The sequence below is a fragment of the Camelus dromedarius genome, chromosome 2 (genome assembly GCF_036321535.1).
Source record: "Camelus dromedarius isolate mCamDro1 chromosome 2, mCamDro1.pat, whole genome shotgun sequence".
NCBI lineage: Eukaryota > Metazoa > Chordata > Mammalia > Artiodactyla > Camelidae > Camelus > Camelus dromedarius.
In genome coordinates this window covers 17,367,303-17,392,889 of record NC_087437.1, presented here as the reverse complement: position 1 = coordinate 17,392,889, position 25,587 = coordinate 17,367,303, and the positions used below count along the sequence as shown (strand labels likewise).

General features: G+C 36.9%; 1 protein-coding gene and 1 long non-coding RNA gene across 3 annotated transcripts in view; one reads left to right on the top strand and one right to left on the bottom strand.

Moving 5' to 3' along the window:
• LOC116149494 (uncharacterized) overlaps positions 1-25,587 on the top strand; it is a 37,419-nt gene that overhangs the window by 3,945 nt on the left and 7,887 nt on the right. The window lies entirely within an intron of this gene.
• The window catches only part of SLC35G2 (solute carrier family 35 member G2), a 33,411-nt gene continuing 8,890 nt past the window's right edge, over positions 1,067-25,587 (bottom strand). For both annotated transcript variants that reach the window (XM_064491426.1, XM_010975514.3), the window contains exon 2: positions 1,067-2,515. In XM_064491426.1, coding sequence (XP_064347496.1) covers positions 1,259-2,497 — 1,239 coding nt within the window. In that variant the 5' untranslated portion in view covers positions 2,498-2,515 and the 3' untranslated portion in view covers positions 1,067-1,258. The remainder of the gene's footprint in view (positions 2,516-25,587) is intronic.

The following is a 25,587-nucleotide window of genomic DNA, read 5'->3' as shown; positions in this document are numbered from 1 at the left end:
GGAGTGACAAAAGAAGCTCAAGGCTGAGATCAATTGCTGTTTCTGGGGCACAGGGCTGCTAGTTATTCTTGAGGTAACAATGACAAAAACTGCAAGCAAACAGAAAGGAGGATGTCTTTTTCCCACTTCTCCTGTCTTCCGGTCTCCCTCTAATGCCCTTTATTGGTGGACTCTAGTGAGACGCCATCTGGCATAGGAAAAAAAATGTAGTTTGCAGGGTCTGAGCCATAGGATCACAGAGGAAAGTATAGATGGGTGAATTTGAAGTTAAGATAGCTCAAAAAAAATTGTTTAATAGCCAGTACCATATCAACATTTGCTTGTGCTAAATCAGTAAAAATGTCCGAAATTAGACCCAAATTAATGCTACTTTATATGCTTTTACACTATTAGGTTCTTTTGAAAAGAATCTCAGGACAACGTGTTGTATCAGTTTTCTGTTATACTATGATTATTGTTAGTGTCTTTTTCAGGGCTAAGGAGTACCTTTACTGCAGCTCACACTTGTACTTGCTACAAAATCATAAACAAGGGCAGATTTGGAGATCTGCATAACTAAGGTAGACCCTCCCCAGCATTAGGTCCCCACTATCAGGCACAAAATGGCATAGACTAAGTAGAACTAGCAATAATCCAGTCTTCCCCCTATCTCCATATCCTACGCTTTGCCTAATGTGGCCATAGCATGGGCCACATTTCCAATTTTCTGTTCTAAGAGGACAAACCACCACTGTCATTGAAAAACCACTCCTTTTCTTTGTTCCCTCTTTCTTATCTCAACTCAAGCTCCCTCACCCAGCCCAATCACCTCTTGTTTTCTAACGCAAATAGATGACAAAACATAGCTCGGTATTCAGCATTTCACCTAATAGATTTTTGAATATTGAAGGATCTTTGTTGAACATTTATAGAACATTGAGCATGAACATTTTTCTAATTTTTGAACCTTAGGACCATAAATGTTCCATCTGAAAGGGGTGATTTCTTCAAGTCTTATGTTCTTTAGTTATTGAAGTTAACATTCTCTACCACAATTACCTTTTATTATTAACATGAAGATACCAAGTTCATGATATTTCACATAATTTAACATTTGTTTTTTAATATATTAGATTAGAATAAGCTTTTCTACATCTGCATATATTAATCATATATAGCATTCTGTCAGTTATACAACACAAAAACTTTGATAGGTGAACATTAAATGGCAGTGTACTTATTAATAACTCAACATTAACAAGATCATAATCAAGTATATTCATTTAATGGGAGAGTCTAGTATTTCCTGATAATCCTGCCTTCTTAAATTCCTCCAGTAAAGTTTATAGCCAGCAAGGACAAAAACACTAATCATAATGATTATCCCTCCAAAGACATCATAGACACTAGGAAATATATGTAACACTAGAAGCTGCAAGACCATAGCTACCACAATCTCCAGATGTTGTACTGTGCTGACCAAAGCTGGATGGAATTTGTCCAAGGCATAATATACTCCTAAGAATGCTGCAGTAGAACAAACGCATATAGCAATGAGATAACTCCAGGTTTCTCCATCTAATGGGATGATGGGTTCTTGAAGAACAAACATAGTAGATACTCCCCAGACTGTCCCAGTCCAACCAAAGGTAAACAGTGCAGTCCACATGCTGATCTTCTCCTTAATGGATCTGTATACTATCATGGAAAGAGCAGTGGTCAGTCCAGCCATCACAGTCATAGTGTACCCAAAGGCTTCTTTCCAGGCATTTAACAAAGAATTGTCTTCATCAACAATGTTGGGGATCATGACAAGACAAACACCTAAGATGCTGCAAACAACTGTAGCCATGTCAACATAAGCCATTTTCTCATCTACAAGTAAAAAAGCCAAAATGGCACTAAAGACTGTGGTTGTGGCTCTCCACATAGTGGTCCCATTGCTGGGAGGAACTATTGAAAATGATGTATAAGCACAGGTGATAGAGATGACATTGCATACACCATAGAAGAAGAGTCGCAATCTGTATCCACTGGGTCCAAAGGGGGCCTCCTGGTAGTAACACACAACTAACACAGATAAGACCTGCAAAACAGAACGGATAAAAATCAGTTCTAGAGATGGAACTTTAGAACGATCAGAAACAAGCCTAGTGATAAGAGCTACACATCCATGAGCCAAAGCAGATCCAAACAGCACTATCCACATTTTTCTGGATTGAAAAATATTTTTTTCTGCAAAGCTTTGGAATTGTCCAATCTCATTGGTCATGGGGTCTTCTGTTAGTGGAGGTCGAGTATCCGTTGTTCCAAAGAAAGTTCTTCCTTTTCTTTTCATTTCACTCAGCAGGCCTTTCTTTGGATTTTCTTCCATAAAATTTCCATAGTCTTCATTGATTTCTTCATATCCATCATCCCCAGGCTGAGGATAATGAGAAGTATATTTCACCATCACCGTGTTGGGATGTATTTTCACCCGTTTTTTAACTGGATATTTTTTGGAGGGAGATGTATCCATTTCTTCAGATAATCAATTCTATTTAAGAAGGAAAAAAAGACAAATGTATTTGTTCAATCAGATGAAATATAGTTCTAATTTCTATTATAATCATATGTACTAATTTAAAAATAGAAAGTAGAGGTTGTAACAAGAGTTTTTAAAAAGTAATAGGAAGAGATGATCTGGTAATATGCCTTATCAGATGTATGTGGCCCAATGGAATTGTCTATCCTTTTTTCACTCTCATCTTGCTTCTGTCCCATTTCTCATTCTGCTTTTTCTTTGTCTCATTCAGCTCTATTTCCTTTCTTTACATCACAAACAACTGACATTTTTCCATTTTTTCATTCCTACCTCTTTACCCATCCGGGAAGAAAAACAGAAAAATAAATAACAATTTAGATCAAACCTTTCCTTCTCATTGTGTCCATTTGTCTATATTATAAACTCTAAGTGGATAAGTCCAAATTATTTTGCATAATCACTTCTGTATGATACCAAAACTTGCCTCATATTACAAATTATAGTGATTTTTTAAAAACATTTATTCTGGCTTCCCATACATCTTCAGATATATAGATACACTGAAATTAGAAAATAAGGTGGATTTAGTGACATTCATGCATTGTTGCTATGTACAGATTTTCTTATGAGCAATTGGGCAATATGTGTAAGATTTTAACTGAAACTACCCTTTAATTCAGCAGTATCATATCTAAGATTTTACCCTAAAGAGATGATCACAAGATGCTTTTTACTTTACGTGTTTTAAGAAAGGAAAAAATAAGAATACATACCTGTATTTGCTTATATAACATAAAAAGTATAACATAAAGTAATTATGGAAAGATACAAAGGTAACTCATAATCATTGGAGTGGGACAGGGAACAAGAATGGAAGAAAATATTTTTACTCTATACTTTTTAATGTATTTTTTGAATCATGATAATTGTTTAAAACTTAAATTACAAACTAAAAAAAAGTTAATCTGTTATTGATAAAAAGAGAGCATACACAAAAGTGTGGGAAAAATGTATGAATGGGAGAGTTCATTGTAGCTTACTAGAATGACCCTTCATACAATGGAATACTATGCTATGCATCCATTCAAAATGACAACACAGGGGCAGGAGGGTGTAGCTGTGTAGTAGAGCACATGCTTAGCATGCACGAAGTCCTGGGTTCAATCCCTAGTCCCTCCATTTAAAAAAAAAAGTAAATAAATAAACCTGATTACCTCCTGCCAAAACAAAAGCAAAAATAAATAAATAAATAAATAAATAAATAAATAAATAAATAAATAAATAAGGGGGGAAGGGGTGGGAGGGGATAAAGTGAGAGTTAGAGATTTGCAGATACTAACTGATATATATAGAATAGATAAACAAGTTTATGCTGTATGGCACAGGGAACTATATTCAATACCTTGTAGTAACTTATGGAGAAAAATATGCAAACGAATATATGTATGTTCATGTATAACTGAAGCATTGTGCTGTACAACAGAAATTGACACAACATTGTAAACTGACTATACTTCAATAAATATATATATATATATATATATATATATATATATATATATATAGTAACACAGATCTTTATTGACATAGAAAGATGTCCATGACATATAGCTGAGTGGGAAAAATGTTAAGGTTGTTGTAAGAATTAAATGAAATAATGCATATAAAGGATTTGCCACAGTGCTGGCATATAGTAAACTTTCAGTGAATATTAATAACTCCAGCTTCTTTTCACCTATAATTAACTCTTTTGAAACACTGGGTGTCTTCTACAATGTTACTCTTTCTTTGAGATCTGTATTTATTCATTCAGTTCTCTTTAGTTTTCTCCTCTCTCCCCAAGAAAAATTTCTAATTTCCTTCCCAATGATTTCTCCCCTCCCCCCTAAAAAATTAAAATAAAAAAAAAAAGAGGAAACTTTTTTTTTTGGTCCTCATAACATATTTCCCGTTCCTTGCCAAGAACTCACCAGTTCCAGGATCTTAAACCATGGTCCAGAAATCAAATCCCATTTTTGTTCTTTAATACCATCTGGGTAAGCCAACTATTCCACGCCTGTTTACTCCTTTCTCTTCTAAATGACACCACCTTCAGTTTGAAGAATCATTTGAAAAAACACCACCTGTGCCTCCAAGCCTTTCAGATCCTAGCCTGTACCTCCCACTTGTAGTCCTTTATGCATCTTGTATCAGGCTAATCTGGATGCTCCCTTTTTTAAACTTTTATCAGGATATTTTCCCTTCACATCATGACCTTACCTTCACTAATAGTCTTGATCTTCCAAATAGATTTTTCTTCCCTAATTTCCTCACCTATGTTTGAAATACCACCATTTTTCTAGTTCCCCAAGCTAGAAACCAAGAAATACTCTGAATTAGCCTTTTTGCCATCACACTTTCATTTGGTCATCAATCTTACTGTTTTTGTCTTTGAAATATTTCTCAGAGTTTTCATTTCTCCTCCAATTCCATTTTACCTTTGTGATTCTGGATCGAGTTTTTGTGAATTCCCATCTAGAATATTGCAACAGCATCCTAACTAGCCCCCTTGAATCCCAGTTCTTCTCCCCTAAAATCCAACTATACATACCACTATACACACACACACACACACACACACACAACCACTGTCACTTAATGCCTTTAAAAGATTCAAAACAAAACAAAAAATTCCCTCAAGCTTTCCCCACCCAAGAACCTACAAGATTTCCTATTGACAACTTCATTAAATCTCAACTCCTCTGCCTAGCTCTGAAGACCTTTCCTAGTCTAGCCCATATCAATACTTAGCTCCTTAACACACATACTTTGTTCTGATCAATCCAGTCTCCTCCCTGTCCCCACTCTTCACATGTACATATCACTTCTCTAAGCCTTTATTCTCACTAGCTTACCCTCTGCTCCAACTTTCTAAACATTTCTCATCTTTTACGAAGGCCCAGTCCAAATTCTGCCTTTCAGAAACAAGCCTTCCCTGACCACTCTAGCCACTTATTTTTTTCTTCCTTGTTTAACATCTGTAGTAGTTCTAATGTTTGTAATCTCATCGTTTTATTACTTAGTTGTCTCAACTCAGTGGAATTTTGTCTCCAGTCATTGTACTCAAATTTGTGGTTAAATTTCCTTTCCTCAGTGGTCAGCAAGTATAACGACATTTCAGTTAGATCCCATAACTTCCAATTTGCTGTTCATCATTAAACTTGTGTCTTATATACATTCACAGCTTTCCCCTTCCTACTGCAGACCAGATTTGTAGCCCCGGGGGCATGAATAGGGAGAGGCTGTAGTCTGCTGTATTATTCCTTCTCCCTTTCCCTTCTTTTGGAGTCCGTGGGAGGGCAATATGGTCTGCCTTTGGGACATCTCCATCTCCTTCTACAAGGCTCCAGCTCCCCTGATGTGTTGGCACAGGGAGGACAGAAAAGGAAAGGACACATATCTCATATATTGGCTGTTGTTGTATGATGGGCTTTTGATGTATACATAAACTTGGCTAAGCTGAACTACATTTCTCAGTTATTTGATCAAACACTAATCTAGGTGTTGTTATGAAGGTATTTTGCAGATGTGATAAAACTCTAATCAGCTAAGTTAATAAAAGAAAGACTATCCTGGGTGGGCCTGACCTAAACAAGTAAGCCCTTTAAAAAAGAGCTTTAGGCCTTCTTCCTTCAGCTCAGAGATTCCAAACAGTTCATGCCATTGGGATTCCAACCTGCTCATTACCTTCCTTTCCTTACTGCCTGTAGACAAGAAGCTTCATCCTGTGCTCATGGGTTACAACATGATATAAGATCTTTCCTTTCTGTCTGCCCACAGACTTCAGACTTCCTTATCCAGCCCCCACAATTACATTTAATAAATCTACTGGTTCTGTATCTCAGGTTGAATGCTGACTTTAACACATGGTGAAATTCTCTTTGATTGTTGTCTTTATTTCTCTGCTAACTCTGATAGGCCACTGATACTCTCTAGGTTGCAGGCATCCAAATGCAGGCTATCTTGCATAAATTTTGTAGAGTCTCCCCAGTGCACAAGTCCCTGATGTAGGAGAGTCTCCTGCCCTGGGGCTATAGCCCACAGATTTTTGCTGCTTGGGTCCTATTGCCTGGGGGGCAGCTCTCTTGGTTGGGCACCAACAGTATTCACTTGACCCTGGGAAAGTCACAGATCCTTACCACTTCAATGAGTGCATAAGCCACTCACTGCTGGCCCCTTCTCTCCAATTTTATTTCTCTTTGTTCAAGCAAGCAAAGAGCAAATGTACTGTCTAAGCAGACTTCCAATTGGAGAATAAGAAAGCACAACCAGTCATTGTAAATAATGATCTGATAACGTTCACCCTCAGTTGGCTTTAAGGGGGAACATCCTCCTCCCCTCCCCATTAGGAAAAAGCACAACTGTATCAATCTGAAATGCTGGACACAAATGGATTAAAAGGATGCAGTTTGGTGACTGCTGGAACAATGGGCACAATTTAGTGTGGCAAGACTGAAAGCAGTATTTGTATCCAAAAGAGATACTGTTTCCTAAACTATATCCCACAACATAAGGCCCAAGATCACTTTTCTCCTAAGGCTGAGAAAATTAACACTGCCATCCCTACTGTCTTGGTAGGAATCCTTAGGGCAGTCCTCTTATGGTGCCTAAGGCTAATGCCATTTGGTAATAGTGGTAATAAGACTTTCTTTAGTTACCAGACTGATCCCTAAAGTGGTAAACAAAACAAAACAAAAAAAGTCTTAGATATAAAGCTGACTAATGCAACTTGATTATAATATAGTGGTTTAAATGTAGATATTGATGTGATTTTTGACATTCATGAATCAGATTACTAAACATCAAGAACTAATCGGTTACTACCTGAGCAGCCTAGTCCTGAGATACTTTATTACCCCAATGTGCTTGGACAGCCTTTCTCCTGAATAAAAATGAAAAGACTACACCTAACTTGTCACCTGAAAGGGAAGACACAACAACCATCTTTCCAGGATATTGAGAAACATCAGGACATGCATAGGATCTGTGCTGTTCAACATACCTCCTGAGACCTACCAAGAGAAGCCATTCACACTTCCAAACTGATGAAAAGGGGCCCATATTGTGAGGCCCCAAAAGCTGTGAGTATGATTCTACCCATCCTTATGATGAACCCTGCCTGGCAGAAACTTCAGCATCCCTCTTGGAATAAGGATTCTTCTCTCTCTTCCCCACTACAACTCAAGAGGATCAGGAGGACTAGAGGAAGCATTTAAGTTTGCTTACAGTTTACTAATACTCTTTAGGTCTGTATCTTTGTGTAAAGGCCCGCTGCTTTAGAGGAAAAAGAACCTGCTTCTAAGCTCCAACCTCTGGAACTAGAAAATTCATTCTTATATAAATGAATAAAGTAGAGTTTGAAAGACAAGAATAATGATAATAAGTGAGAAATAACAGAGTAGAAGGTAAAAAGAACACACCCTTTCTTAAATCAGTCACACTTAGGAAATCAGGGACTTGTGAAGAAGTATGTGTTTGCCCTTCTTAGAAGGTATGATAATATTCATGTTGCATGTAAGTGGCAAATGATCAAAATGAACTAAGTCTATAATCAAATCATGAAACTGAACAGTTTTATGAAGACGTAAAAGAAGGGCTATAAGAAAAGTTAATCGTGTAAGATTTCAAATACTCAGATTATAAAGGAACCACCATGGGTAAATTCAACCCAAGGGAAGAAAAGAGAAGACTTACAATTCAACCAAAGGAAAGAAAAGAGAAGAATTACAAACCAACTGAATCTCTATAAAAATATAAAAAGAAAATACATAATGAAAAAGAATATGAAAAGGAATATATGCATGTATATGTACGACTGAAACATTATGCTGTACACCAGAAATTGACACAACATTGTAAACTGACTATACTTCAATAAGATATGTTAAAATTAATAATAATAATTTTTAAAATATAAGAAGAAATTTCAGAGCAACCTGGACAGAATCATTCTAAGTCAGATATATTACTTAGGACAGATATACCATATGTAGTGGCAGAAATTGCAATTAAACTAGCACTCATATTGCATCAGATTATTGCTTGACAAACAATCCATCTACATCTCTCTTAGGAAAACAGAAAATAAGGCACATAATCAGTCCCTCCTTTGTAACACTTAGATTAAAGCATCCTTGCAATAGCTACCGGAAAGAGACTAAGACAAGATCTTGATTTAGCCAGAGATCATGACAACATTTTCAGCCCTAATGGAAACAATCAGAATTAGTATAAAAGCAAGAATGGGACAACAAATAGAAAAAAGAAAGGCAAAACTAATGGCTCTAAAATCCAGAGAAAACAAAGGGAAATATGAAAGAAGTCAGTAAAAACAATACTATAAACAGCCAGACATATTCCCCTTCACATGTGTACAGATAATGTGCTAGGAAAAATACAGGTCAACTCAGCTTTGAGAGAAAGTGAAATCTTAGGAGGTTTTAGAGTTGAGGAGCATTGGGGAAGGGTGGAATACTAAAAATTTGGAGAAAGCTAATGATCTACCTCACTCTGAACTGAGAGAACTTAAAAGGTAAAGGAAGGTACTCACTTTAGGAAACTAATTCAGTATATATCATTGAACACTCTATGTGAAGGGTACCAAGTAGGCCACATGGAGCAGGTCAGTAGGTTCTACTGTTGAACAGAATTTGTTCCAAAGTTTAGTCCAGAATTTTGTTACATAGTATCCCAAATTCGTGTCTTCTCCTTGCTCTTCTCTCACTCTTTCCTCTTCCCAGTCCCCTCCCTCTTTCCCCATCTTACCTTCTCAACTTTATTCCTGTCCCCTACAGACACAGCCCTGTCTGACACCCCAGCCCAGAAGTAACTACCACTTATCCATGTGAATGGTCTCAGGAAAAATGATATTTATTTTGTTGACTTAAATGACAAAGCATTAATACTGTCAGAATCATATTCTGCTTTCATAATAGAATAAACTATTTTCATTTTCCTGAAATCGTAAGTTTTCTGACAGGAAATAGGAGTGATGATGACAAAATATCTGTTCAGAAAGTAGGAGAAAAGCCTCAGTCATGTGACCACCCCTGCCACTAGAACTCCACCCTAAAAACTAGCCTCCTGCCATCCAAACCAAAATGTACACATGTCACCCCTCTGAACCTTTTCCCTGTGCCATTTGGTACTTAGCCTCTGCCTCTTTTCATTATTTTATTCTCTTCATGTATGACATGGTGAAGTTTTAAAAAAGTAGTGGTTCCTCAGTGTGTGTTTGAAGGAAGAAAAGCAACCTAAGTGCCCCAACAGATGAATGGGTAAAGAGCATGTGGTATATCCATAAAATTGAGTATTATTCATCCATAAAAAGGAATGAAGGTCCAATACATACTACAACATGGATAAACCTTGGGGACATTATGTTAACTGAAATAAGCCAGAAACAAAAGGACAAATATTGTATGATTGCACTCATATGCAGTATTTAGAATAGGCAAATTCATAAAAAGAAAAAATAGATTAGAAGTTACCAGGGGCTTGGGTAAGGGGGAATGGGGAATTATGGCTACAGAGTTTCTGTTTGGGGTAATGAAAAAGTTGGAAATAAATAGTGGTGATGGTTGTGTGATGTGAATGTAATTAATGCCATTGAATTGAACATTTAAAAATATGTTAATATGATAAGTTTTGGGTTATTTGTATTTTACCACAATTTTTAAAAATAGGGAAAAAAAAATAAAAGAAAGGGGAAAAAAGGAGTGATTCCTCCATTGTGGGTTAGGGAAGTGGGGATGGCAATGCTAGGCATTGGTATTTTTAAAAACCTCCCATTAATCCTAATGTATAATTTTATTGTGCAAGAATCACTTGACTAGATTATCTAAAGACATTTCTGGCTTTAAGATTTAATGAATCTATGACTGCTGCATTAATTAATTAAGACAGAGAGTGACACAAGAATTGAAATTTTTTTAAACTTGGATACTGAACCCAGACTGTCTGAATTTGAATCTTAGCTATAGAACTTATTAAATGTGTGAACTGGGGTGGGGAGGATGTACCTCAGTGGTAGAGTGCAAGCTTAGCATGCACAAGGTCCTGGGTTCAATCTCCAGTACCTTCATTAACAAATAAATAAATAAACCTAATTACCCCCCCAAATTTTTTTAATTAATTAAAAAAATTATAAACTCGGGCAATTTATTTTACCTCTTTGCCTATTTCCTCTTCTGTAAAATTTCAATAATAATAGTATTACCCCATCGGATAGAATAAAAATATTAAGTCAGTTAATATATACAAAACACTTAGTATCTGGCACTTAGCAAGTGCTCAATAAACTTTAATTCTTTATTCACATGATTCTGTCTGCCTGGAATGACCTATTCCTCCCCCTTTCTGTCCTTGTCTACCTGTAGGCTTCACATCAGTGCTTCAGTAGTGTTCCCTCAGGTGTTACTTCCTCCTATGCAAAGTCTTCCCTGGCCTCTCAAATCTTTGTGCCCCATTGTCCCTGCATTCATTTGTTTATATCCTGTCTTTCTCACCAGACTGTACACATCTTGAAAGCAGACTTTCCCACCATTATATGCTTGGCCCCTAACACAGTGTCTGGCACATAGTGGCACTCAGTTTTGTTGGATGGAATGGAATGGACTTGAAAAGCAAGAAGAGGGAGACATGGAATGATGTTGACTACTGACATCTCCATAGGATCTTATAGGCCCATATATCCATATTTGCTCTCAGCATCATTGCTTAATCAGTGGTAGACTTAGGTAACCAAAAACCTGTAGTTTCCCTTGATCATTCAAACTACAGAAATATTCAGAAGAACTCTCTCTATCCTCTGCCTTTAACCTTTTTATTAGTCAGATTTCTCCAGAGAAACAGAATTAATAGGATGTAATTACATATGTACATATATAGACACACACACATCTATAGAAAGAGGATAATTTTAAGGAATTGGCTCATGCAATTATGCAGTCTGTCACAACCAAAATCTTCAGAGTAGACCAGCAGGCTGTAGACCCAGGGCAGATTTGCAGTTCAAGTCCAAAGGCAGTCTGCTGGCAGAATTCCTTATTTTCAGGGAATGTCAGTTTTTCCTAGTAAGACCTTCAACTGATTGGATGGGGCCCACCCCCATTTTGGAGGGCAATCTCCTTTACTCAGATACACTGATTTAAATGTAAATCTCATCCAAAACACCCTCACAGAAACATCAGCATAATCTTTGACCAGCCAAGTTGACACATAAAATTAACAATCACAGCATCATCTTCTGCTTGTCCTCCACAGGCACAGAAGTTCTGGCTATTCCAAATTGCAGAAAATTCTTTGAATATGTCATGCTCTTTCTGGGTTTTTACATATGCTGTTCCTTTATATAATACTCTTTTTCTGCTTTTTCACTTGGTAAATTCCTGCTCACTTTTCAAGGCCCAGATTAAATATTACCTTCTCTGGAAAACTTCCCTAGGCCTACCTCCCACCCCTGTCTGTGTTAGATGCCCACCTCAGTGCTTCAATCATAGAATTATTGCATTGAATTACAACTGTTTTTTTTTTCTTTCCCTCCTGCTAGATCTGTGAGAGTTTTAACCCAGAGATATTAAAATTAGATATTACTAATTTTTATATTTGAGCATCTAGCACAGTGCTTGGCAGGAGATGGGTGTTCAATAAGTGTTTGCTGAATGAATGAATGGACTATTTTTTTATGAAGCAAATTTTGTTAAGAATAAAATATAAGTAATATAAATAAATGAATTTAAACAGCTAGTTTAAATAAAAATGGGAGCCTTAGCCATTAAAATACTTTAGAGTCCTTAATAATACTTCAAGACTAGTAAAACATTAGGATGTGCAGTTTGGCTATAGAAAGGATTTGTGTATTTAGCTTCTCTGTCTCTGGCTCTGTTTATGTTGCTAGGTCTCTCATATTTTCTTTAATATTAAATTCCTCAGGCATAACTGGAGCTGTTTCTTAAATAATGTGTATCTGCTTTTCTTAATTAAATCATTACCAGCCATTTAGGAAGGATATCTTTCAACAAGACCAGGCTGAACTTCAGTTGCTATTTCCCTGCTTCCCAGAGCACGTCTCACAGTTTGGCCCAATCAGGTTCAGTCCCACCTGAGTTCCTCATCAGGCTTCCCTGGGCTTGCTTAGGACAAGCTTATGCTCAGGAGCTATTTACTACCAGCAGATCTTTAGAGAAAAATTAATTTTTGTTTATTCTTATTACAAAAGCAATATATGTTTATTGTAGAATATTGAGAAATGTGAGAAGGCAAAGAAAACAAAACCACTCATAATCCTTCCTACCACCCAGAGATAACTATGGACCCTTCCAGGCATTTTTCTGTTTGTGAACATTTTCCCCCCAAAAGTGGTATGAAACACTATATCCTCTTTTATAACTTCCCCTTTACTTACCAATACATTATAAACATTTTTCCATGTTATTAAATATTGTACAACATCATTTTTAATGGATAGTTAATATGGATTCAATAATGGGCTTTGAACACAACAGGTCAATCATTAACTTCAGCTTTCTGAGAGCTGAAAGGCAAGTATGTTGGCCAACTGCCTCTTTACTTTATGCAGGGATAGATCCATAAACCATCACAGGAAAAGCCATGTATGTGAAAAGACACAGATAACAATGTTGAAGTTTTCTCAATGAATATAAGTGAAGAAATGGATTTTGATAGCCAGGAGAAGATGGTGAAAGAATAAATAGGAGATAAGTCAAAAGGATTCATGTTTCCCTCTTTGTTCTCTGTTAAAATGTCATCTAGAGAGAAACTAGCTGAGCCTAATAGTGAAATAAAGTATGTCTTCATTTATTGTTCTGTATGTTTATTTAGGATCAATACACTGGTTTTGAAAGGACTTGAGGCAACCATTCAATTAGAGTTAAAGGTAAAATGAAACCACAGGAAATAACAAGCACAGATGCTTCCAAGCACCTGGGAAGTACTCTTTTGGATTGTTTGGTTTTAAATATGGCTGTAGATTCTCTAATTATAAGGATATCTATGTTTATTTAGCCTCTTTTATAGCAGACATGCACTAAGAACTTTATTTTATCATTTAAAGGTCAAAACAACTCTATGAAGTAGATAATATAATCTCCATTTTATAGATGAGGAAATAGGTTCTGAGAGGTTGGGTAACTTGCCAGTTCGTGGGTGACATAACTAGTTAATGGTAGGAACAAGATTCAGATCCAGGTCTGCCATCCCAAGCCCTTTCTTCTATACTGCTCTGCAAAGTAACCATCCATGGTAGGCAGAATAATGCCCCCCATTCCCAGCAAGATACCCACATCCTAATTCCCACACCACTATCTTATATGACAAAGGGGAATTAAGGTTGCAGACGGAATTAAGGCTGTTAATCAACTGACCTTAAAATAGGGAGGCTATCCTGGATTATGTGTTTGGGCCCAGTGTAATCAAAAGGGTCCTTAAAAGTGGAAGACAGAGACAGAAAAGTCAGAGGAGATGTGACAACAGAAGCAAAGTCAGAGTGATGAAATATGCAGACTCAGCCTGCAGTTGCTCGCACTGAAGACAGAAGGGAGTTATATGCCAAGGAATGTGAGCAGCCTCTTGAAGATAGAAAATGCAAGGAAATAGATCCTTCCCTAGAACACCCAGAAAGGAGCACACCCTGCCAACAACTTGGTTTTAGCCCAGGGTTACCTGAACTGGACCTCTGACTTATAAAACTGCAAGATAATAAATTCATGTTGTTTTAAGCCACCAAGTTTGTGGTAATTTGTTACAGCAGCAAACAGAAAATTCATATACCATCATTCTGTGAATGTCTAAAGATCAGATATGTATTCTTAGATAGAAGACCTACACACTTAGTACAGGTGTGGAAAAGAACTGCCTGCATGTAAATCCATGATGTTCCCTAGAAAAGAATTTTTGATCTTCTGAAGATCTAAAGATGTGTTGGATGAGACTGCAAAGTTCTGAGTCAAGTGACATAAACAGGATTATTTTAGCCTAAGATAGAAAATGTTTGCTGGCTTGTTTGCCCCTGTGATACTCTGAAACATCTGCTTTCAAGAACCACATCCTCATGGATCATCTAAAAAAAGTGAATTATAAAACACCTCTCAAGGGTTGAGTAAACTGTCCTGTTGGATGTAGTTATTAAACATTGAATCAAACTTTGGTTGGATGCCACCAAATAGGACTTTGGATTAACAACCAGTGCTGGACAACAGGTCTAACTAATTCTTGAGGCAGCAGACCTGAATTTGAATTCTATCTCCTATCATTTCCTGCCTGTGCATATATCACATAACCTTTCTAAACCTCAGTTTCTTCATCTGTGAGATGGGCTGATATTGCCACCCTGGAAAGGTCATTAATAAGGACTTAATGAAAAGATAGATCAAAAGCATCTAGAACAATCATTGGCACATAATAAGTGCTCACTAAATACTAGCTTGCTTTCTTCATGTTAGTCAAATACTGTGAAGATTCTGTTACTAGCATAGAAAAAATGCTTATTTTCCTCTCTGCTCTGTTTATATAGCAAGAAGGCTTACATACAGTTTATGAATTGCTAAATTAGGAATTTTTTTTAAAGGATAAGCCATGCATTCTCAGAAATGTGCCTAGAGGCCCAGATTGAAATTTGCTCCTCCAGTCCTTCCACTGATTTTAGACTTTTGATTCCTTGTATTATATCTCTTTCTGATTGAAAGAGCTAGCGTGATTTTTGTTATCTGTAACTACACCCTGTCAGATATGGAGATGCACTGTGTATTACACTGTGTAATATGTAAAGATGAATCCCATCAGTCAAGGAACCTTTCCTGCCTATTTTGCTTTTAACTATTATTTTAATAGAAATGCCAATAAAGCGTTAATATTTTGAAATTTACAGAAGAGTATTCATTCACACATAGTGCCAGTTTTATGAATCAAAGACTGAAGATAATGTTGGTGATCCCTTCCAATAGCCTTAAATTGCTATAAACTCTCTTCATGAGACAGGATGGTGTGCAACAGTAATTCATAGGAGACAGTTTGCCTACATTTTGTTCCTCATGTAATTATTGTTTTGGGAAAATAACCTACAATTTATCAAGAAATCTAGAAGAGATTTTGGAAAGAAGCAGCCTGGATTGGTTGGTAGTCTGGGGCAATAATAATATAAGATTTTCATAAAGATTGGTAGATGGCACTTTGAGCTCATATATGTCAATTGCGTTAAACAAGAACTTGGGACTGCTGATCAGGACAGAATCTGAATAATTCCCTCAAGCCATCTTCTGCCAGAAAACTTTAAATTTTATGTGATTACTTAGATAGTTCTCTGGAAATGCAATTATCAAGACAAACTTGTTATCTTATAATAACTTACTTACACATTCTTTCCACTCTGCCAACCACTTCTACTCAAATCTTCATATAGGCCCAGCTAGCAAATTTCAGGCCAAGGGATAAGTATTAAATTTCACTCAGACCTCTGATTTTTTAAAGTGCTCTTTCTGAGAAAACTTGAAGCCACAGAGAAGTCAGGAGCCATCATAGTTTGACTCCACCTCCTCCCACATCCATGCTAGGCAGGACTTGTCAGCACATCTCAAGTTTTCTGGATTGTGCACAGCTCGAGATGGCTCCTTTAATCTGTTATGTCCACTCCCTCAACAGATCCAGGCACCATCTTAAGGGAGCTTGCCAAGTCACATCCTCCTCTGTGGCCTGTGAGTTCCATGAAGGCAGGAGAGTTCTCATTCATATCTGTGTTCCTAGCACACAGAGTACATTTAACAAATGTTGATTGAACAAAAATACAGTTCTGAACTACCTAGGCAAAACATTTTCTGACATAAATTGTAGCAATATTTTCTTAGATCAATCTCCCAAGGCAAAATAATTAAAAGCAAAAATAAACAAATGAGACCTAATCAAACCTAAAAGCTTTTGCACAGAAAGGAAACCATCAACAAAACAAAAAGACAACCTATGGAACAGGAGAAAATATTTACAAACAATGTAACTGACATGGGGTTAATACCCAAAATTTACAAACAGCTCTTATCAATATCAAACCCAATTCATACCAATATCATATCAATATCAGCTGATAGCAATATCAACTCAATATCAAAAAAGCAAACAATCCAAACAAAAAAACAAGACCTAAACAGACATTTCTCCAAAGAAGACATACAGATGGCCAACAAGTACATGAAAAGATGTTCAACATCGCTAATTATTAGAGAAATGCAAATCAAAACCACAATGAGGTATCACCTCACACTGGTCAGAATGGCTATCATCAAAAAGTCTATGAATAATAAATGCTGGAGAGGGTGTGGAGAAAAAGGAACACTCCTACACTATCGGTGGGAATGTCGTTTGGTGCAGCCATTATGGAAAACAGTATGGAGATTCCTTAAAAAAACAAAAACAGGCTTAATCTATGATCCAGCAATCCCACTCTTGGGTATATATTCAGAAAAAATCAAAAACTCTAATTCAAAATGCTATGTGCACCCCAGTGTTCATAGCAGCACTATTTATAATAGCCAAGACATAGAAACAACCCAAGTGCCCAACAACAGATGACTGGTTTAAGAAGATGTGAGATATATATGTGTATGTATATATATATATATATATATATATACACACACACATATACGTACACATACACACACACACATTTCTTCTGGGTATATATATACCATTATATATATGTAATGGAATATTACTCAGCCATAAAAAGGATGAAATATTGCTGTTTACAGCAACATGGATAGACCTAGGGAATACCATACTAAGTAAAGTAAGTCAGGCAAAGAAAGACAAATATTATATGATATCACTTACATGTGGAATCTAAAAATTAACACAAATGAATCTATATACAAAACAGTAACAGACTCACAGACATAGAATACAAACTTATGGTTACCAAAGGGGAAAGGGAGCAGGGGGAAGGGATAAATCAAGAGTATGGGATTAACAGATACAAACAACTATACATAAAATAGATAAGCAATAAGGATTTACTGTATAACATAGGGAACTATATTCAATATCTTATAATAACCTATAATGGAAAGTAATGTGAAAAATATATATAACTGAATCACTTTGCTATACACCTGAAACTAACACAATATTATAAATCAACTATACTTTAATTTTAAAAATGATTGTTTAATTACTTAGTACTTTTCATTTACACTAGCCAGAAGTGATTATCTTTCACATTTTAAATTTTTCAGAGTAAAAAAGATATAATTTAAGACTGGACTTTAAATTAGCTATAAACTTTTTCCCACATGATTTGTGGACATGATTGATGGTGGTTACTCTTAGGTATTTAGCCTTAAAGTGTTACATAGGGGGGTTCTTGAGGATGAATTCTGATCTTTACAGTCACATTATTGATTAGTAAGAAACTTGATATTTGGCTCAAATACTTGTAGGTTATAAAATTCTTCACTCTATCTATGAGCTTCCTGCTCTCGAGAAAAAATAATTTACTCTGAGAGTCTGAGGGACAGCAGTTTGTTAATTCTGGAATTTGATCTTGATGCTCTGACCCTCATAGTCCAGCCCTTCACTAGGGCTCACTTTTGTATTACTGTAGCAAAAGGTAACTTTTGTTTCTATAGCCAATGACTACATCTCCCAACCCTGCCAACAATCCCTCAAATGCATCTTCTTACTTTGAAGAATCAGGGAAGGAATGTGGATGAATCAGTCTAAATCCATCATCATCACTGTACTTTGCTTGTGACAGGTCAGTGGTGACATCCTGTGTGGATGTGGATCACCCGCTGCAGTGCTGACAGATGCACAGCAGCACCAGAACTAGATGACAGCTCATTCACTCCAGGCGAGAAGAGGTTCGGGCACACTAGGCTGAATGATAAGCTCCTCAACACGTTAGCTAGCATCAGGGATATACTTAGGTGAGAAAGGATCCTTATTCTGGGCTGAACAGCAGAAGCTACAGAAGATAATGTGGGTCAAGGCTCCTTAGATGGGCTGAGATAAGCTGAAGCTGGGGATGTGGCTGACTGAGTTGGGGGTGAAGGCTGCTTAGTTGAACTATGAAAAGCAATGGATACCAGACTCCAGAATGGGCCAGGCTGGGAGAAACAAGGTAGAATGTGATCTAAGTGGGCTAAGCAGAATTGCACTACTCTGGGCTATGGGAGAAGGAGAGCGAGGCTGAAGATGTTGCTGGGCTGTGTCATTCTGGGTTACAGGGGAGGAGAAAATTACAGCTAAGGGACTTGGAGATGAGGTGAGGTAAGGAGAGAGATGATGGGATGGATATAGGGTAGGAGAGAAGCAGGAAGGAGAAGTAGAGAGATGCACCAAACAGGAGGCTTAGCCCAGGTTTGAGTTGGAGACTTAGCTGACAGTTCTAGGGCAGAAAGGTAGGGAAGAGATAGCCAGGGGGCTATCAGCTATGCAGGAGCTGCCAGGAGTCAACAGCTGGCTCAGGGAGGGACAAAGATTGAGAAAAAGGAAATAATTAAATTTTTAAGAGCAGAAGGTAAAAAAGAAAGGGGTGAAAAGGGGTAGGCAGGGATGAGAGTTATTGGTCTGACTGGAGCTGGGTTAAATATTCTATCTTGCCATCAGCTTGGAAACACTGGGTGTGTCAGTTGCTGTGCAGGCAAAATTGAAATGAGAAGCCTGTCTCCTCTATACTCAATAGCAAATGACTTTAGTAGAGTCTAATGAACCATGCATACAAGGAAAGAAAAAGGTTAACTGAGGTTGAAAAAAAAAAGCCTTATGCGGCAGTTTTCAAACAAGCAGGTTGACTTGGCTTGTGTGACGGTGATGATGCCTGATTTGGAGCAGAGCAATTTGTGTTGTACCATTTTAAAAATCCATTCTGGCATACTGTGATGAATGTGCTGGCTGGCAGCTAAGAACCTGCTGGAATGCAAGAGTCTTTCACCATTTATAATCGACACTTCCCCTTCCAGGAAAGAGCCTTTCTAATCTCTGAAGTAGTGGACTTATCAATTTGCATAAAAAATGCCATTCTCAATGAACACATATTTATCATCTACCACTTACTTTCCTACTGTCTTAAACAAAAAAATCAGAATTAATTTGCAGTAAATCAGCACCTTTAAATTCAGGGTGAATCTGTGAAGAGAGGCAGGGAGCCATCACTAGAAGGGGGAGGGGAAGGAGTAAAATGATCCTTTTCTGTTTCCATGATCTTTTTTGTTTGCATCTAAGTGGTTAAATCACCAATTAGGTTAGATGCTAATTAAATGTAAAACAGACCACAGGAGTGTTCTGATATGCTTGTTAAAGTTGTACTTATTGGTTACTTATTCTTTACTGAATTCTCATAAGAGAAGATCAAATAGCTAAGCTGAATTCAAAGAAGCCTGCCAACCCCCCAGGTCTTGTACCAGTCCCTGAACAAAAAGGAACACCCAGGACCAACAGAGTCTACTCTCAAATCCCTCAAACACTAGATATACCACCTACTCACATTTGCCCTATTCTTGCTGCTGTTTATCCATGAGAAAGCCAAGCCTGAAATCCCTCTTGAGGCCAAACTTATGGAAAAGCCAAACGAATTCGTTCAAAATTTTACACCCTTGATTTAATTTAATCATAACTGATTATACATACCTACACAGCACTCAATGAAATTACAACTCCATCACATCTCTCCATATATCACATTTCATTAGACTCAACTAACATAAAGCAATTGAAAGATGGTGACCAGACTAAACCATAAGTCAAATTTTGAATGAATCTTGACAACATCTGGTTGTTTAAGTGGCATACCTAGGTTTATTTAAATCATTCCACTTCTTTTACGTCTGTTAGAGAATACACACAAAAATATAATGCTACTGCAAAGCTGAATAAAGAGTGAATAAAGTCCCATCCTTGGCAGGAACATTATATATACAGGAAAAACACAGTGTGATCCATCTCATCAAGAGTTAATTTTACAGTAACATGTACCAGAATTTAAAATGTGTGAGCTTTTGACCCAGCAATGCCATTTCCAGGAATATCTCTTAAGGAGATCACTAGTAAAGTATATAAAGATGGCAAGCAAGGATATTCATCATGGCTTTCTTTATACAATAAAAACTTAGAATTAACCTACTTGTCTTTTATTGAGGGACCTGTTAAATAAAAATATCAATGCAATATTATGCAGTTATCCAAAAACATAATGTATATGTATGTATATTGACATAAAAAATCTTCAAGTCACATTGCTAAGTAAAAAGAAAGGTATAAAAGAGTATTCATGATATGACTCTACTTATATAAAAAAATTTACATCTATACTTGTGGATGGTAAAATTTCAATCATTCAGTATCTTCTTCTTTTTACTTTTTTGTTTAATTTCCCATGCATTTACTTCACAATCGGGGGCGGGGGTGGGAATCAAGCTATTTTCATCAGAGGAGAAAAATTATTACTCTGTATTTTCAGTCAAACCAGAAAAGTCAGCCAAGAAGCCAAAAGTAGCTTTTATATTTCTGTGCCTTCTGTTGAAAGGAAAACTGTCGATAAACACACCATATTAAAGACAGAAACTGGATGGATGATGTCTAGAACTTGAACCAAAACAGAGGTGAAATACTACATAAACGAACGAGGATACCTTTATTATACATAGAGTTTGAAAGAATTAATTTGTTGTGCACATACGATGCATGTATTACTATATTTTCATGACAAACAAAAAAATTAATGTGGATTCCAAATGGCAGCAAAAAATATAATTATCATTGGTTTTTCTTACAAAAGTTACCACTCTATAAATCTTCATGTTAATGTGGAAAAATCTGACCTGAACAGATGGACCTCGTGCTGTTTTCTAAAACACAGACAGATTTTTGATCTTCTGCACCAGGAAATGAAGACAGCACTAAAACAGCACACACGATCATCCATCTCCTAGAATCTCAATTTAAGAAACTGCTAATAAAAGCAATACTTCCCTCTTTAGAAATATAGTACAGTGATATGTTTCTCCCTTAATGGAATGAGCTCTTAATATAGTAACAAGACATAGTGGAGTATTTGTGACAATGGAGGTGCTGGCTGACTGATCACTAAACTGCACCAATCTCACTGTGGTTCTTGGCAGGTGGCAGCATTTGGCTGCCTCCATCCTTCATCCTCCAAGTTTCTCATGGAAGGCACAGTCCTGAGGGCTGCCACTCTGCCTGGTTAAATCTTCATCTTATTAGCCCAAGGGCCTCTTTTCCTTGACTAGCTTCACAGGAGCAGTTTCACAATAGGTACCCTTGGGCTTGAAATCCCAATAAAGGACTCTAGGTCAAGTAATTAGAAACTTTAGTGGTTTGTTCCTGCTCTACCACTTTCTAGCTGTGTAATGTAAGGCTGTGAGAAGGCTGGTGGAGCCAGCAAGACTGCGAGTGTTCATGTAAAATAGTATTTTATAAACTGTTGTCCTCCAGAAAAAAGATATTAGTAATATGTTTTAAATAATCAAGATCAAGTTCTTGGAAAGTCATTTTCATCCTTCATTAATTTAGGCAAAATGGTGATAATGAGATTATATAATATGTACATACATAAAAATATATGGCTTTATACAGTATATACATTGACATATATATATTTAACATAGGGTAACCATAGATCATATAATAATATATATAAAATTAAAGACCATGAGAGTTGAAAAACACTGTTCCTATGTATTTGCTCTGGGGTCACTAATTAATTCCCTCTTCCATATGACACTGTTTCAGTATCAGGAACTACTATTTTCTACCCTCCCCAGCCCAAACCTCCCACCATGAGTTTTCCCTTTTCCAAACTGAAAATCTCCTCTTTTTCAAATTATTCCATGTGTAATAATGGTTTTCAGTCTTCTCACCATCTTAACCACTCTTCTCTGAACACATACCAGTTTCTATGAACTCTCCTATTCAGGAGATCCTGTTTCTATGAGGGCAGCCTGAGATCACACCAGCTATTCTCGCAGCCTCACACATTTATTTTTATTCCTTCATTCAGTCAATATTTACTGAGTACTTATAATGTAGAAGGCACTGTGCTAAGACATTATGAGAGATAAAGTTAAGAAAACATAAGCTTTCTCTTAAAGAACTTACATGTTCATTTGGGAGATAAGAAATATGGTAACGAGTACACATGACAGACACAAGTGCTATACATGTTAGAGGAAGGAAATTATGCAATTAAATATGTATTTGCTTTAACATCAGAGCACTAGAGAACAGAGCAAAAGTAATGACAGTTTCAGACTAGACCTATTTTGGTTTGGGATAGCGTGAGAATTGGTAAAAAGCAGCAGGTTGGGATTTAAGCAACATTAAGAGAGAAATTTCACAATTAGGAGATTACACACAGGTTCAGAAGACACAAAGGGTTTGTATTTTTACCCTTAAAAGCTCTGATAATGGGATCAATAATCACTTATCCAGAGTGATTTACATGCAACTTTATAGAGAGGCATGCATGCATGCATGCATGCATGCATGCATGCATAAATAAATAAATAAATAAATAAATAAGACTACCACGTACCAGGCTTGTATCAAATGCTTTATGTGTATTATTTCACTTAATCCCAGAACAACCTCAACAAGGTATGCATCCTTATTAGACCCTCTTATATTCCAAAAAGATAAAAAAACTTAAGTGAAGATCAGCAAGGTTCAGTGACTTGCCCAAGCTTACAAAGGTGCTTATTATGGCAGCCAAACTTCAAATCCAGGCTGTCACCTCTTACCCCAACTTGAGGCCGTCAACTACTTACTACCCAACAAAGCAATCTCTGGCAAACTCCCACCCACATCCCAACAACATTCCTGGTGAACTATTTGCAGAAGCCTCTCACTGAACAATCTGTTCCTCCTCTGGGTTCAAGAACACTTTCTACAGGGCTCTGTTATAATCCTTGACATGAAGTATCACTGTGAGTTGCATATGTAACACTAACCCCTGATAAAGTGTTACTGCTCCAAGAACAGAGATTACTTCTTTATCTTCTTCTTGGTACCCCCAGGCCTTAGGGCAATACCAGACTTAACAAAAGCTGGGAGAATGAATGAGTCCTCTGGCATAGTTGGCCCACTTTGGAGAAAGTCACCCTTTTAACCAGAGACCTCTAATTCTGAGTCTAATTAGTCGTGGTGAGGAGCTTTGGTTGCCACAGTTCTGCAACCTAACTCTCTTCTGTCTCTTAACTCTAAATTAAGGGAATCCAAGAAGTAATGTGAGTATCTGGCTTTAGTCCATCACGACCCTCAGCAGCCTTATATACCTTTGGGATCCTCACCACCATTTAAAACAATGGCTCAGTCAGAGTTACACAGAAACCAAAGGCAAAATAAATTAGAATTCGATTATCTAATATTTCTACTTTCCTTCAAGTTTTTAAAGTAAAAGTCAGAGTTCAGTAAAGTTGCTGATATTTTGGGGTCCTAAATAAAAGGAAAGAGACACAAAGCAAGTGATTTTGATAAGTCAGGAAATGATTAAATGAAACAGGCATGTGGATTGAGTTCATATATAATTATAAATATGAAATAGTGTTAACTGCACATTATATATGCCCATTGATCATGTACAATTCTCCTACAGTGGTGACTTTAAGAGAAACCAGAGTGAATAAGTATTTAGCATGTATAATGTTATATAAGTGCCAAAAAATTTTAATTATATATGTATATTAACATTTATAGGGCAAAATAAAGTTTTGGTCCACTGAAGAAAAAAAGCTCAGGGATCTCAGCTCATCTCTGAGATTCCCCTACCAAGTAGAAGGGTGTTTCCTATGTCCAGACTAGAGGTAGATGGATGAAAAGTGAGAAAGGAGGGGCAATGGGATGAATATCAGTCTCCTTCCCACACCCAAGCCAGTGGCCAAGACATAGTGACTTTTAAAGCAACATTTTGGTTACTTAGAGAATTTATTGTTAAGGGCAGAATGGCAAAAAAACAGAAACAAAAACAAACTGTGTGGTGATAGAGGATACTATGCCTGATTCTATAATCAAAATAAATGCAGGAGAAACATGAAATAAGAAGGAGGATATAGCAGTGACCCATAACATCCTGGAATTGTGACTTACCAGAGTGTTTAAGAATATCATCCCTGGATCATGTGGTAGGTCTATTTTTAGTCTTTTGAGGAATCTTCATACTGTTTTCCACAATGACTGCATGAACCTGCATTCCCACCAACAGTGTAGGAGGGTTCCCTTTTCTCCGCACCATCTCCAGCATTTATCGTTTGTGGACTGTTGAATGATGGCCATTCTGACTGGTGTGAGGTGATACCTCATTGTAGTTTTGATTTGCATTTCTCTGATAATTAGCGATATTGAGCATTTTTTCATGTGCCTATTGGCTATTCATACGTCTTCATTGGAGAATTGCTTGTTTAGGCCTTCTGCCCATTTTCAGATTGGGTTGTTTTTGTTTTTTTTTTTTTAACATTTTTTATTGATTTATAATCATTTTACAATGTTGTGTCAAATTCCAGTGTTCAGCACAATTTTTCAGTTATTCATGGACATATACACACTCATTGTCACATTTTTTTCTCTGTGAGTTATCATAACATTTTGTGTATATTTCCCTGTGCTATACAGTGTAGTCTATTCTACAGTTTTGAAATCCCAGTCTATCCCTTCCCACCCTCCACCCCCCTGGTAACCACAAGTCTGTATTCTCTGTCTGTGAGTCTATTTCTGTCCTTTACACTTTGTTTTTGTTTGTTTGTTTGTTTTTGTTTTTTAGATTCCACATATGAGCGATCTCATATGGTATTTTTCTTTCTCTTTCTGGCTTACTTCACTTAGAATGACATTCTCCAGGAGCATCCATGTTGCTGCAAATGGCATTATGTTGTCGGTTTTTATGGCTGATAGTATTCCATTGTATAAATATACCACATCTTCTTTATCCAGTCCCCTGTTGATGGACATTTAGGCTGTTTCCGTGTTTTGGCTATTGTAAATAGTGCTGCTATGAACATTGGGGTGCAGGTGTCATCCTGAAGTAG